The sequence below is a fragment of the Pleurodeles waltl genome, chromosome 2_2, assembly GCF_031143425.1.
Source record: "Pleurodeles waltl isolate 20211129_DDA chromosome 2_2, aPleWal1.hap1.20221129, whole genome shotgun sequence".
Lineage (NCBI taxonomy): Eukaryota > Metazoa > Chordata > Amphibia > Caudata > Salamandridae > Pleurodeles > Pleurodeles waltl.
This window is the reverse complement of record NC_090439.1, coordinates 853,629,752-853,645,926: the sequence shown is the minus strand read 5'-3', so window position 1 is coordinate 853,645,926 and position 16,175 is coordinate 853,629,752. Positions and strand designations below refer to the sequence as shown.

Sequence of the window (16,175 nt, the reverse complement as noted above, 5' to 3'; positions counted from 1 at the left end):
TGAATATTCCATGAAAGATGTGCCCAGAACTGATCAACCAGAGTTCTAGACTTTCACCATGGCACTGATTGTGATTGTCCCTGGATTCCTTCTGGTACCCTACTGAGTTGAATTAGCATTGGCCCTGATCTTTGCATTCTGCTTCTGGAGAAGCTCTGCATTAGAAGTTATGAGAAGTGTCTCACAGGGTACAGGTCTTTTGAATATATGTGTTTATGCCAGGGACCGGTTCCAAGTGTGCTAACTGAAGAAAGCATGCTGCTGTCTCATCATTTTGATCGACAGGAGTTGTACAGCTTTGGAGAGGAGAGGAGCTACCTGGTTGTGAAAGACAAGAGTAAGTCTTTCAGGAACTGTCTGGAAGGCTCCAGGACAGGTGTGCCTATCCTGGAGCCATGAGTGTCTGTGGCCAGCTGGCTATGGCCAAACGGGCTGTGACCAGCTGGCTAAGACCAAGCCAGTGTTGACCGGCTGCCTATGTCCAAACCAGCTCACATTTTCTTCATGTGATGATCAACAAATAACTGTTCTTGCTGCTAAGCTTGCATTGTCAGGTGACCCAAATGCATTGTGGGAGCCTGTATCCTACTGTTTCCAGGGAGAAGAATGAGAGCTTTTTGCTTTACGCCCAAACTCCTGTTGAATGCAACAGCATGCTCTGATTCCAGATGGGGTTGAATTACCTGGCTGTGAGATTCAGTTTTGAAGAGGTTGACTCTAAATCCCAGTTCTGAATGTAAATTAGTGTGTTCAGTGAGTGCTTCATGCAGTGCGGGTGCTGTGTCATCCAGAAAGCTTCATAACACTTTTCAATGTATGAGCTGCAGACCCCTAAAGTTTGATATCTCCGGTGTCAATTTAATTTCTAGCAGCAGTAGCCCCCCTTGGAACATTGACTTTGGAGGTCATGAGGGCTGTAACTGGTCTTCCCCTGAACTATGCCTAGTGCCACGATGCATTGCCTAGTGGGACACTGGATTTTTGACACTGAGGCTCACTTCTTTAGAATTGCATATCTTTGGGTTCAGAATCCTAATTATCTTTGTGTGCTTGGGATTTGGACCTTATGACATTTTTTTATGCCAGCTGTGCATCCACCTGGGTTCAAACTCACAGTTGCCCCTGCAGACAGATAAATTATAACAAAAGACTGTCATACCTCAGCGAGTAGGCTGCTACTAGCAAGAAACCTATATTTAGCAGGAAGCTGGCACATATAGTAACAGAAGAGCACACGCATAGAAGTCGAGGGTGGTATTTAGCGTAAGGGGAGGTAGGCCACTGACTGAGGGAGTGAACTGTATTAAATAAAGAGGTGCAGGTTATGGAGTTGGCTATTCCCATGGATATTTTAGCTGTGTATGAGTAATGTAGGGGTGTATTTCTGTTCCAGTCAGTTTTGGTTTATATATTCCGAGGACCTAACGATAGTTGTGACCAGTGCTCAAGCCATCCCGCCTAAATTAACAAAGCATCATATCCACCTATTGTGCTTTGTGGATGGTACCGAGATGTCAGAAAATAATCCCCGGAAAGATGATTGAAAGTGATGAGATGCTACTGCAAAGGCGCTACCTATTGGTGTTGCTAGTGCTTTGTTTAAATTATGACTCAGTCCAACAAGCACTTTTCTGTCATATATTTGCCAATTGGTCGTGGGTGGCTATTGCATGGAATCTCATAGGAGCCCTTGTGAACACCTATAATGCGTCGTAGGCAAGAGTGTTGGTTGTAATCTGGGTAACTGAATATTTTCTATAGAAAAACAAACATTGACCCTTGTCAGCACTTAAATTCTCCAATGAAACATGTAAGCGCTATCTACTGTAAAAGTCAAATAACATTTTCAATCTCGCTAAGAATTAGAAGCCGACAAGGGATGCAGAGTAGGCTTTTAACACATGCTTGTGGCACGCACACAGTGCTGAACATATAGCAGTGGTGGTATGTAAGTAGTTGCATGTAGATTCACTGTTTGTAAATTTGTATGTAAATATATCTAATGTGGATATCCTGAAATTCTGGCATAGATCTGCACCCCTGCCCCCTGCATTGTTTACTCTTCGACCCACCTGAAAATCTTAGGGATCCCGCATTGCGAGCTGCTTCAGATGGGATTTCTTTCACCACAATCTTCACGGTAGAAACCACATCGGGCCAGAAGCCATCTACGACTTTCACCTTTAAGTGGTAGACTCCTGGGGCTGTGCCCTCTTTGATGCTGAGTTGGCCTGAGTTTTCACTGAGGATGAAGTACCTAGGACAGGTTTTCAGAAAATGACAAACTTTAGGAATAGCATCACAATGTCATTTAAATGCCCACCAGATTTTGTGGCTGCAATTAGTTTTGTTAGGCATGGGTCACTCCAAAAATGAATCATAACCAGGAGAGATTTCTCCACTTAGCCCCCCTATAATAGAGTGTAACCATTATATCCCCAAAACAGTTCACTTTTTGACCAAACCAGTCAATGACCATTAATAACAGAATGTCAGCCAGCATCAAATTTCGTAAACTCTAGTTTTCTTTTACAGTAAACAAATGGTTACTCTCATCTAAAGCTTATCTTACTCGGTTTCTTCAGACACCACAAACTATGGACCTATGCACCGAAAACCTGTTCGGGTCAGAAAGTCAAAACAAGAGGAGATCCTCCTTTTTTTACCTAGTGGTGAAAGGGAGACTCTAGGATCATCTCTTGATTCAAGTCAGCGTTACAATCCTGCTGTGATTCCTTGCCGTGGGTAATGCCTCCCATATCTTGGTCCACCATGCCTACAAAAAGGGAAGTCTCCCACATTTCTAAAACTGAGCTATAGATAGGCAGCAGCTAGCTTATCTGTAATTAATTCCCAAATATCTCATCAACGGGGGCATTCATCCTGGGGGTCTGACAGTCCCTATGTAATCTCTAAGAGGTGCAGTGGAAATGATGCTTCTGTGATACCAGGCGCTGTGTCTAACATTTGCTTCCTGAATATCTTGATATTTGGATAGGTCCAGTAATATGTGTCCTGTTCACTCCTCTGGATGTTCAAGACAAGATGAACCTCCAAGGATTTTGTTTGCTTAGGTGGACCGGTGTCAAATACCGTCCACATATCGCTCTATAAGCAGCAGCATTATCCTGTGCTTGGATGCATTAAAAAGACTTGGCTGCCCTCTCTTGATAAATTTCCTACTGTGATATATTATAATAAAAAAATTTAGAATCATGTACAGGTCACTCAACACCATTAAAACATAATCATGTTTTATAAACAGTAAAATTAATAATTACTCTTCCGCATTATTAATTTGGAATGCTAAGCCATTTGATAATTACACTTCTCAATTTTGGAAAGTGATCGAAGGTATTGCACTCCATATTACCTTGGAGTATTGGTTAGTTACAAGGATGAAGAAAAATATCTTGATTATTGCCAGCTGCTAACATGAGTTATTGTGAAACAGGATGCATATTTGGGGAGTAAGTGAAGGGTACGTGTTGTTGCTGGTGCTTGATCTTTGTACTGGTATAATTCCTGTATGATGCTGGATCACTGCAGGCGCCACCTTTCGCCTCCTGTCATAACTGCTTTGGTTCTAGTTGGCACTGCCACTCTCCATGCTAGAGTCACCAATCCTTTGAAACCACTCGCGGCTTCCCACGAGGAGCATGACTTGTTGGGTGAGATTCGTGATGATGTATACAAAACATGAATGCTACAGGAGGCCAAGATCGACACTGTCACATCTGTTGTAAGCCTACTCTGCAGTAACCTAGAAAAGTCTTGGGTACTGTTTTTCGCGAAGCCATCAATGATTCAACTGAGGTTACAAGCTGCTACATCAAGTTCCAGATGCAGGAACTCAAAAAGTACTTCATATAATAGGTACCAGGTATAACAGTATCAGACTGGTGGGCTAGTCAGAAACGGCGGAATGCCCCGGTGTCGTTCACTATCACAGTCACAATGAAAGAACTCAGTGGAGTGAGCACGTTTCGATCCATCGAGTAGAATGCCCTGTAGTAGGGATGTCAGGTGCTACCTGCCCAATTGGCTAGGTTAATTATGAGGAATTTTAACAGACACAGCTCATTGGCAATAAATGGGCCCAGTGGAATGCCACTGGGTCTTGGTGTACACAATGTACTCGATGACCATTTTGCCTTTCTACAAAGTACACATTTATCAACGAATGGTGGTGCTAGGCTCCAGAGGAGGTGGAGTGGTCAGCTTTTGGAAGACATAATCTGTGACCTTGAGGTCAAATGCCCGTTAGACTCTACCTCAGATGAGAACGGTTGATGGAAAGGACCAAACACACCGACCTGATGGAAGGGCTATGGTGTGTGGACTGGCGTTCATACATAGCCAGGATGTGCCTAAATGGCCTAAAATGAGGGGAAATGGTGGCATGGCTACTCTATAGTGAGGCTTCTAAAAATTAGCAGAGTTAAGAATGGCTGTCTGACACACTCATAGATATATCAATCAGATATTGGCTAACTACGGCAAACTGCTATACATACAGCCATTCTGTCCCATCCAGACCACATCTTTGGATTTCCGACTGATGCACCATTCCCTCAACTGGCTGTCTCAGTCAGGCAGCTGTGCCATTTGATGGTCAGAATACCAGCTTATGGCACCCTCTGTCCGGTCACCTCCCTGGACATTAAAAAAAGCCTTCAGTTTATTGAGCTGGAATAAATGAATATTTGCCTGGAGATTATGAGGTAGGCCACCAAGTTAGTATGCAATAGGTAAATCTATGTCCATACTGGTCTCAACCCAGTGGCATATTGAACAGGCGACTTGGTGTGGCTGTACATACACTGTTACCTCAGATGTTTGATCTGACAGTAGAACTGATGGCCTGCTATGTTCATGAAACACACAAAAGATGATGGGAGGAACGTTTGCAATTTGTCTAACCACTGGCAATTGCTCGGATTAGCATCCCAACCCATCGTTCTTTTGCTCATATTGACATCTCAGTTTGGACCCAGCCATATGCAAATCAGCCTCGACCCTGCTCCTCATGGAAACATCCCAGTTGGAACTACCAGGCAAGGTCCTCCCTGAACCAGAACACAAGCAACCATGGACCGGTTTTGCTGTTGTTATCAGCCAGGTACAGCTTGGTTCCAGTGACACAGTGAGCATGGGGCCCACGTCTGGGCATACCCATGCCACTTATGGTGATACATAAAACACTCAAAAGGTGATGGGAGGTATGCGTGCAATTTGTCTAACCACTGGCAATCGCTCGGGGTAGCATCCCAACCCATCGCTCTTTTGCTCACCATGTCACCCCAGTTTGGACCCAGCCACACATAAATCAGTCTTGACCCTGCTCCTCATGGGAACAGGCCAGCCAGAACAGACCTGGTCTTTCCTCAACTGGAGCACAAGAAACCCAGGACTGGTTTTGCCCTTTTGGATCCAGACCTGATGGAAGAGCAACATTTGATATCTGTATATGCAGAAGGCTCACAGATACAGGCCAAGGATCACCCATTAGTGATGTCGTCTGTGGAGAACTTTGGCTTACTTACCAGACTCTGGGTCACTTAGGAGAAATGTTGCCTCTTCACACTGTGCAGTGCGTCTCAGGTGGATGTAGATGACTTAAGGCCATACCCCTTGGAGAATCTTTTTCATGGTTACTAAACCTGAGCAATAGATACCATATGCATACGCATTTTGGAAAATCCTCTCCCTGCTGGTGCTGGACAGAGTGGCTCACATTAAAATGGAGGCCATCCACTTCTTCCAGAATTTGCCAGTTACGCTTATGCCATCACTTTTCAGCCAATAAGTCTTCGTCTCTCACATTTCAAATATAGTTCTGCTGTGTAAAAACTGGTGCTAGAGAAGTTCATACATCTGCTGACTGCTGGCAGGCTTGGCGGCCCTGACATGGAGCTGTACTACTTGCTTTTGCAGCTCCATTTTAAGGCCAGATGACTGTCAGGGGCATGTTGGTTGAGTAGAAGCTGATGACCAATAATGTCTAACCCATGGTACTGCTGTTGGCTCAATTCAGGTATAGTATTTGTAGTAAGCAAGACTACAAGTGTAGATGAAGATAAGTTATTTTATTAAGATATTGACCGCTGCGATGTCGCAGCTGCCGCCTCAACTGTCCTCTCGACTCCCAGTGTCTCGAGCTCTCTGTCTCGAGCTCGGGACGGGAGTCGCGAGGACACGGCACACCACATTATCCTCTTCCCTTACAAACGAGCAAATAACAATTTAACAATTTTTCCATTACCATTGCACATCAAAATAACAGTCTACAGAAGAAACAATAACAACAAAAGAAATAAAAATAAAATTAAAGATACAAATCATGAAGAAAGATGAAACACAAAATCATAACTCAAATACATGTCACAGAATTAACGGTATCTCAAAGGTTTCACCCTTTGTCTGCCACTCCTGCATACATAACATTCAAAAACAACTTTATCAACATCCGTTGGATTCGTTTCATCAGTAACCGGTTCACTGTGAGATGGTTTGTTCAGACATTCCATAGAATGATCAGACTTACACATTTTGTAAGGAATTTCCTTGACTTTAACTACCTTGTCAGCATTCCACCAATTCCGCAAATTAACCCGAACAGCATTACCACATACTTTGTCAATTATCATGGGTTCTGAAAATCTCTTTTCTCCTTTCTTCCTGTGAACAGGAAGTTTGATTCTAATCTTGTCCCCTACTTCAAATTGATGGGGGTAGACCCTCTTTGATGAATCAAAGTATTCCTTCTGCCTCATTTGTGCCCTCCGGACATTATTTCTGACAACATCATCAATTACACTCAAATCACTTCATTTCACCCACTTAGACATCCAACAGGACAGATCCTTGAAGATCGTTTCCTTCCGCGCAACAGTTCAAACGGAGAAACACCTGTAGAAGAATGGGGGGTTGTGCGATAAAACCAAAGCATAGTCCGTACAGAAATGTGAACATTTGACTTGTTAGCAATAGCCCATTGTACACAATTCCCCAATACTCGATTCATGCGCTCTACAAGGCCATTGGTTTGAGGATGATATAGTGAACTCTTTATATGTTTGACATCACCTTCTAGTAAAAATTCTTTAAATTCCTGACTAACAAATTGCACACCATTGTTAGAAACAATGGGCAAAGGGAACCCCTCCCGTAGAAATACATCTCTCAGGAATTCAATTACATTTTTTGATGAAGGCTCACTTATAAATTTGATTTCAGGCCACTTAGAATAGTAATCAATTAAGACTACAGCAAATCTACATGGACTTGGCAAAGCATAGAAAGGACCAATAAGATCAATTCCCAGCTTTTCCCAAGGCCTAGCGGGTAGTTCAATAGGTTGTAATGGTGGAGTCCTCTCCTTGAACCCCTTTTCACAACTGTTGCAGATCACACATTCATCCACACAGACATCAACACATTGGTCCATTCCAGGCCACCAAAACGTTTCACGTAATCTGCGCTTAGTAAGTGTCCTGCCCAAGTGTCCCTCATGCGCAGCAGCAACTATTCTTTTCCTCAGGCTCTCCGGGGGAACAAATCTCTCACCCCTCATCAGAATATCATCCTCAACTGACATTTCACCTGACACCTTGACAAAGGTTTGGAATTGAATAGGCACATTTCTTTCTCTGGGCCACCCTTCTTTTATAAATTTTACAATCTGGGCCAATACCAAGTCTTTCGCCAATTCCCTCTTCCACACACATTCACTTATTGCACACATATCTTCCAGATCAACAGCTGCTATAAAACAGTTATCAACATCATCTTCATCTTCATCCTCACCAACACCCGCATCCTCAACCAGTGGAAATCTAGATAGAAAATCTGCTCTAACATTCTTGTTACCTGGAACATAACGGACTTCAAATTCATATTGCAATAATTTTGTGACTAATCTAGAAATGCGAGGTGTTGATTCTCTGATTTTGTCTCCAGTTAAAATAGGAATAAGAGGACTATGATCTGTGCACAACACAAACTTGTTTCCCCAGACATACGGATGAAACTTCCTTATAGCCCACCAACATGCCAACAACCCTTTTTCAATAACAGAAAAGTTTAATTCAGATCCTCTCAAAACTCTTGATGCATATCCCAAAGTTTTTTCCGTACCTTCTTTCGCCTGAGTCAACACAGCACCCACACCGAAACTGCTTGCATCAACAGTTATAATACACTGCACGTCTGGATCAAAAGGTTTGAAAACTTTAGGCCCAACTAGTTGCGACTTGATCCACTCAAACGCTTCCTGACAATCCTTACTCCAAACAAAAACAACATTTTTCTTTAACAAATTTGTCAAAGGTTTAGTTTTAGCAGCGTAATCACTCATGAACCGTGAATAAAATTCGCACAAACCAATAAAAGACTTCAATCCTGTTTTGTCTGACGGTGGAGAAGCATTCATAATCGCTTTGACTAACCCTGGTTTGGGTTCAATCCATTGTTCGGAAACAACATGTCCTAAATATTCAACTCTATTATGCAAAAATTGAAATTTCTCACTTTTGAGAACCACTCCTTTTTCCTGCATGATTCTTAACACTTTCCTCACAATGTGATCATGTTCCTCTTTGGAAGCTGCATGGATCAAAACATCATCTTGAAATACAACTACCCCTTTTATGTCCTTTAACATCTGAGACATTACTCGCTGAAAAACAGCTGCTGCTGAGGCTAACCCAAAAGGCATCCTGCAATACTGAAATGTGCCCAAAGGTGAAACAAAAGCAGTAAGATGTCTTGAGGCTGGATCTAGAACAATCTGATGATATGCCGCAGCTAGATCCAACTTGGAAAACCACCTTGATTCACCAATAGTGGCCAGCATTTCCGTAATATTAGGTAAAGGATGCGAGTCTACCCAAATATGTTTATTCAAACTGCGCAGATCCACACAGACTCTCAAATCATAATTTTTCTTCCTTACAATAACCAAGGGAGACAACCACAGAGAGGAATCTATAGGTTCAATGATACCTTTCATACACAAATCTTTCAACACCCTTTCCAATTTGTCACTCACATTGAATGGTACACTCCTAAATTTGTGCTTCACTGGAATGGCTCCCTCCTTTACTTTTATCACATGAGTAAATCCTTCAATGATGCCCAACTTTTCCGAAAATACCAAAGGAAAATCCTTTATCAGATTGGCTGCATAATCACCTGATTCTACAACAGATACCTGTTCCTTTGTGCCTGGCCTCAAAATCATTTGTAATAAACCTTGATGGAACCAACCTAATATGTTTAGCCCCTTTATTGCCACATAAACCTTGCCAAAAATTCTCCTTCCCTTAAATTCAAGTACATCTTCGAAATAACCAGCCAATTCAATCTTTCTCCCTTCATAGGAGACAGGTGCTCTGTCAGGTGCACAGAGAGTTCTCTCTCCCCAAACCTCCTTGCACAGTTATTGAGTAATCATTGTGATCCGAGCTCCAGAATCCACCAAAAGTTTGATCACTTTGTCACCAACACCAATTTCAACGTAAAGATCCACACACCTAGTAGGATCTCCAGTCACTATCTGATCCTCTGTGACAATCATCACTATGTCTCTGAATTCTTCTTGGATTCTATCTACATCACTATCATCTACTTCTGTAACATACGCTACCCCTGAACCATTTGGAAGCTTCCCTGAACCCTGTTGATAACCAACACTCATTGTGCCACTCTGACACACTTTGGCAAACTGCCCAACTTTGTTGCACTTCCTGCATGTGGCATTCTTAGCAGGACATCCTCTGCCACTCTTAATATGGTTCAGATTACCACACCGAAAACAAATGTTGCTTTGCTTAAAAAATGGTTTGGAAAAAGTATTGGTTGATTTTAACATTCTTACATCCTGAGAATTCACCAATCCTATATTTTCTGTCGTTCTGGATTCCAGTTCCTTCATAGACACTTTAGACGTCTCAATGCTCTTTTGCCAGTCGTAATGTCTCATCCAGTGACGGATTGCTCAAGGAAAGAAGTTTTTGTTGGATAGTCTTGTCCGTGCATTTAGCAATAAATTGGTTCCTGACCAGCTGGTCACTAAACGCCTGAAATTGACAATCAGCTGCAAGTTTTCTCAGAACTGACACAAAGGTATCCACGTCTTCACCAGGATTTTGTTCTCTTTTGAAAAACGTGTGTCTAATAACGACTAAACTGGGTTGTATGTCAAACCTCAGTTCCAATTTTTTTACTGTTTCGGCATACTCATCAATCTCTTCTCCTTCTTCCAATACCAAGACAGGAAGATATTTAAAAACAGATCTGCCTTCAAATCCTAGGGAATGCAGTAAAATATTTTTTTTCCTTTCAGGACGGAAGCGTGCTGCACCAATTGCTCCTAAATACATTTCAAATGCATCAAACCAATTTTTCCATGGAGTTGGAGGGTTACCCGGTGTTTCCAAAAAAAATGGAGGTGGATTCACAGACTGCATTCTTAAAGCAGTTCAAGTGCAGAAGGTAAGTAATATCACAGGGTGTATGACGCAGAAGAAAATGAAGGCTGACGAAAACCCAGCAACAATTTTTACTCAACCTTCTTTACTTTTACGTCTGTATCAATATAAGAGCCACAGCAGATCACAAACAAAAAGCGCTCATGGTTCCTTATAATATAAGAAGCTAAGAAGTTAAAATAAACTGTCAAAATTATTTTTCCTCTTAAAATCAAGGTGCAGTACCTCTTAGTTCCATGAGATGGCAGTGTTGAACAAAAAAACCAAAGTAACTGCTTCAGCTTCTTCTTGAAAACAAAAATAGGTAACCAATCATGAGCTTAGATTGACGTTACCAATATTAGCTGTACTTCCTGCTTGATTTCGACGATGAAAATGGGTCTGATGCAGCGGTCTACTCGTCGTCAGAAATATTTGTAGTAAGCAAGACTACAAGTGTAGATGAAGATAAGTTCTTTTATTAAGATATTGACCGCTGTGATGTCGGAGCTGCCGCCTCAACCGTCCTCTCGACTCCCAGTGTCTCGAGCTCTCTGTCTCGGGCTCGGGACGTAAGACGGGAGTCGCGAGGACGCGGCACACCACAGTATTGCATGGCAACCTGTACCCCTTGTAGAGATTGTCATGCAATACTTGTTCTTTAACTGGTTTTGATGACTCGTTGTTGCTCAAGACAAAGCTTGAAGAGACCAAAGCCTGCACTGGCCTATGCAACAGCTACCTCGCTGTGGGACTTCTCAAATTTGACAAAACTGCATGAGGTATTTAAGTATCCATATGGACTTGCAGATTTCACAGTCGTAGGTGACCTCTACAAATTCAACATAATGTGTGCTTTCACTAATGTCAAACTGAGCTATTGCACTCCTGCAAGTCTTATGGTCAGCAACTTGGTGTGTCCCTCCTCATCTGGCACAAGGGCAACAAGATTCACCGAGGCATGCTGTTCTCGCAGACCCTGCTAGACATGCGAGAATGTAGTAAAGCGGTAAGACTTTTGTACTGGGCATTGTGGGTTATGCAGGACCCTAAGTTAGATCATATATGAATGCAATAAATAGTTCAAGAATCTTGCCAGAAATCTGTCAGATAAGGAATGGGAGAGGATGGTGGTTCATTCCACAAAGCTCTTATGTAACACATGCTTCAAGCTTGTGCCGTGTAACTATTTACATCACACTTACTTTCGCCTGCCAGACTACGTTTGATTTTTAGTTCACCCTCAACTGTATTATCCTAGCAGTAGTGCTGAGAGTCTTGACCTCCTTCTCAGGAGTACTCAATGTTAGTGCCCTTTTCGAAAAGATATCTTCTCTAACTAAAGGTCAAACCTGATTGATCCCATGTGTGTATGCTGACTCCAATTGATACAACCAGCGTAAAACTCTTGCTTAGGTGCCAAACTCAACCAAGCCAGAGTTTACACCCACCACTACAGGCTGCACCAAGGACATCTACGCGTGGGCCCCTGCTGAGTGCTCTGCCCTTGTGGCCACGATCAGGACTCTGGAATCTACAGACTCCATCAGTACAAAGGAGGCTTAGCTTTCCAGGGACTCTGAAAACAGATCCCGATAGCTAGACATTGCAGCCTGTCAATAGAACACAATTAGTGATACAACTCCTTTGAGTATACTATTGTTGTCAGAACTCCAGTGACTTGGCGGCCCACTGCAGTACACACAAACTCTTTGCTCAGCAGTGTGGCACTTCATGGTCTCTTGACACTGAGCATGATGTCCCCAAGATTGGGTGGATGTCCTGAGCACCAGAGAGAAAACCCAGCTGGAATGATGAATTTTATCTGAGTATTAACTCTAACATCAGTGTACCCTCCCCTTATGTTGATAGAGCCTACCATTTGATCGGATCCCTCACACAAATGTGTGTTATAATGGTACAATTTATTTTAAAAAATAATGTTAAAACAGTATGAACCTCATTTTTGGTATATCAAAATAAATAATAATCATAGTTTAGTGTACAAGGTAAGAGAACAATTGGTGAAAAGTTAAATTAATAATGTCCAAGTACATTTATTTGATGAATTTAAGTTCCAAAAACATACTTTAAGAATGAACTAACAATCAGTCTGTCTTGATTTTTTTTAAATATACTTTTCCTCATTTCTTCTTGGCAATCCAATATTGTTGTGTCAGCATACTAGATTAATTTCCTATGTAATACTGCCACAGGAGCATCAAACTTAAATTAATTGCAGAACTATTTCTTATCAGAAATGTTAAGTGTGTCTCAAGAACTAAAGAACTATATAAAACTGTGAATAGTTTTATAAAACCCCGTGCCTGCACCCAAACTATTCTGGCCTCTCAACTATTGTGTCATTCATTGGCAGATGTTTTTTAGGAGAAAATCAACCTAATTATTAAGAATTTTCTAACAGCTCCGGACATTCAAATGAAAGATTATGATATTAATCAAGCCCCTCCTAATGTTTCCAATACTTTAAGTGACTTTGACCTTTGCTCTCTGGAACAGGTGCAGAGGATGCTAGCACTAGTCAAATTAGTATCCCCTCTGGATCATTGCCCCCCAGGATTATGGCTAGTCTGAATCAGGTGATTGCCCCAATGGTAAGGGAGCTATTTAATCTCTAGTTAACCTCAGCCAAGCTTCCAGCAAGTTGGAAATGTGCACATGTTCGGCCCACCCTTAAGAAACCTTCAGCTAACCCAGAGGTTCTTACCAACTAACTTCCCATCTCCTTGTTACCATCATTTGCTAAAGAAATTCGAAGGGTCTATCAACTCCCAATTGTCGTCCTTTCTTGAATAACACAAAATTCTGGTCAATTCAAAGTCTGATTGTAGAGCATCCCACAGTAGAAAGACAGCCCTGGTGGCAGTCTGAGACAGCATCAGACTATCTTTAGATGCAGGGACCGCAATTATTCTGGTCCTACTAGACTTGTCTGCAGTCTCCCATTCCATTCTTATCCATAGACTGTATGAGGCTGACATATGTGGTAATGCCTTGCTTTGGCTAAGGGACTTTCTAGACGGCCAATCCCATAATATCTATCTTGACTCCTTTATGTCCCAAACTTTAAGAATCAACAAAGGAGTCCCACGGGGTTCGTGTCTGCGCCCGACTCTCTTTAATGTTTACATATTACCACTAGCACAGATAGTGAGATCGTATGGATTTGAGATCATATCATACACGGATGAAACGCAATTGCTTATCTCCTTTGGATATTACACTAGAAAAGTATGGTTGCAGTTTTCCCTTTATATGCATGAAATTGCGACATGGATGACCAATAATTGTCTCCAGTTGAATGGAGGTAAAACGGAGATTCTGCTCTTTCACAAAGCACTTGAAACATAGTCATCCGACTGGTGGCCACCTGAGCTTGGCCCTGCGCCCCCCACTAAACAGGTAGTGAAAAGTCTGAGAGTCAAAATCTGTTTTTATCGATGAAAGCCCAGGTTGATTGACTCTATCTGTGGTACCTGTTAAGCCACCATGCAGCTCCTAAGGAAGACCTTTCAATGGCTCCCCCAGATACAGAAAGTCTTAGTCCAGGCTCTTATTACCAGTCATCTCATTATGGTAACTCTCTTCTAGGAGCAGCAAATGACACCTTGGTATCAAAACTCAAGTGGTGCAGAATACTGCTACTCAATTAATTTGTAAACTGCGCTATCGCACTTCCATGGCTCCCATTTTAAGGGACCTTCATTGGTCGCCGATAAAAAAACACATATTCGTCAAGATATGCTGCCTGACACATATAGCTTTAATTAAGTCCTTGCCAACTTATCTGCATTCCAAGTTATGTTTTTATCAGCCCTCTTGGGTTTTGAGATCTTCCAACATATTCTACCTAAAAATACCTTTCATTCGTATGGCCGGATTTGGCTGTAGATCATTCTCCTACATGGCGCCATCTTATTGAAATAAACTCCCCCTGCCTATTCGGCAATGTGAGGATCACGTCAAATTCAAAAAGCGACTAAAAATGCGGATGTTTAATGCTTCTTTTTACATCTCTGGTGACTGCGCTGCTAACCTGTTGTGCCTAGCAGCAAGAAGCTAATTAGGGAGTGAGTCATGCGCAATAGCAAGTTACTATAACATAACATATGACATAACAAGAAGACACATTAAAATTAGAATACCTACATCTTTATGCAATACAACTGGCTGAAATTATCCTTCAAAGAAAATCTAGATGTGTCGTTGACACATTTGTTATGTAACTGTTCATAGAGGTAGAGACTTCCCAGGTTAGTTGTTAATGATTGTTTCTTCAGCATGCCCTAATGAGATAGAATACTGCTGAGCTTCCATACTCTCAACTATATCTCAAAAGTGGTTTCATTAAGACCAGAACTAAGTTACAAAAGGTACTGATCAGTTAATTCACAAAGTAACCAAGTATCGAAGTTGTATAAAGGCTTTAATGTCTTACAGCAAATATGAGTTTTTATATTTTAATTTGTTTTAAATTAATATTGACTTGGCACCATTATTTTGGCATCAAAAAAGGTTTTCAGTGATCATTTATAGCTCATGTATACTGCTAACTGTAGCAGCTGAAACTGTAATCCTTCAGAGAAATTAGGCACCATCATTTGCATTTATCAGATGATTTGCTTCCTTACACTTTGAAGAATGGATCTGTTACCATTAACAATATCTCAAAGATATTACACAAAAATGCTGAATAGCACAGGTGTTAAAGCAAAGTCTCGTCTTAGTCCATTTCACACCATGAAGTCTTGTCCTGGCCAATTTTTACCCTACACCAGGTATTTGAATATATTGGTCAATCAATCCAAAATAAGGCCAATGGAATTCCTTTGGAGAGTATATTTTCAGATAGCAATTTACATCTTCACACAGCACTTCACAGGGCATCATACCAGAAGCATTTCATAGATCTATAAATTCTACAGTGAAACTGACTTTAATAATTGAAGTTTGCTTATTATTTATGCGGTACAAAATATATCTGGTCATGAACACAATTCACAAAAAAGACTGTTTAGAAGTTTGATCCCTTAGGAATATGTTTTTAAATTTATCAAAGAATTCTAATAGTAGTCCTAAAGATCTGATACAGTCCCAGACTACTTAAGTCCTTATACATTTTTGCACACATAAATGTATGCAAGTCTTCATTTCTGAATGCATAAATATAACAAATAATGGAGGCATTTGCACTCTTTTTTTCTCCATAGGGAAAATAGAGAAATCACTTTCGATTCTCGCCCAGCAAATTCAGGGCATTTCTTCCCTTTCCAGTCCGTGAAAATGGTTGTACTTCTTCTGCATCAGGTGTAAAATATTTCTCCCATTTCAGGTTCAAGGTTGAAAACAACTTGTAAATGTATGCGAATAAACAGCTAATTTTTAAGGTATTCGCCATGTTTTGCAGATGTTACACACGAAATGTACTCCTGTTAGCAGGTTTACTCAAACTTAAAATACTTCTACTTAAAATCGGATAATTTTAAGTTTTAGTAAATCCTTTTAAAACAGCACAATCCCACATGCTACATGCATGGTATTTTCTCTTGTACATGTAACTATTTCTGCATTTCAATTACACTTAAGTACACATATGGTTCTGTGAACTGGGCTCAATGTGAAGATCTAAGGCCCGTATTTATACTCCGTTTGCGCCGAATTTGCGTCGTTTTTTTCGACGCA

The 16,175-nt window shown here is 41.3% G+C and overlaps 1 protein-coding gene across 2 annotated transcripts in view; it reads right to left on the bottom strand.

The window, feature by feature from the left end:
• LOC138282681 (neural-cadherin-like) overlaps positions 1-16,175 on the bottom strand; it is a 380,719-nt gene that overhangs the window by 70,838 nt on the left and 293,706 nt on the right. For both annotated transcript variants that reach the window (XM_069220493.1, XM_069220494.1), the window contains exon 20: positions 2,073-2,257. In XM_069220493.1, the coding sequence (XP_069076594.1) occupies positions 2,073-2,257 (185 nt within the window). The remainder of the gene's footprint in view (positions 1-2,072; positions 2,258-16,175) is intronic.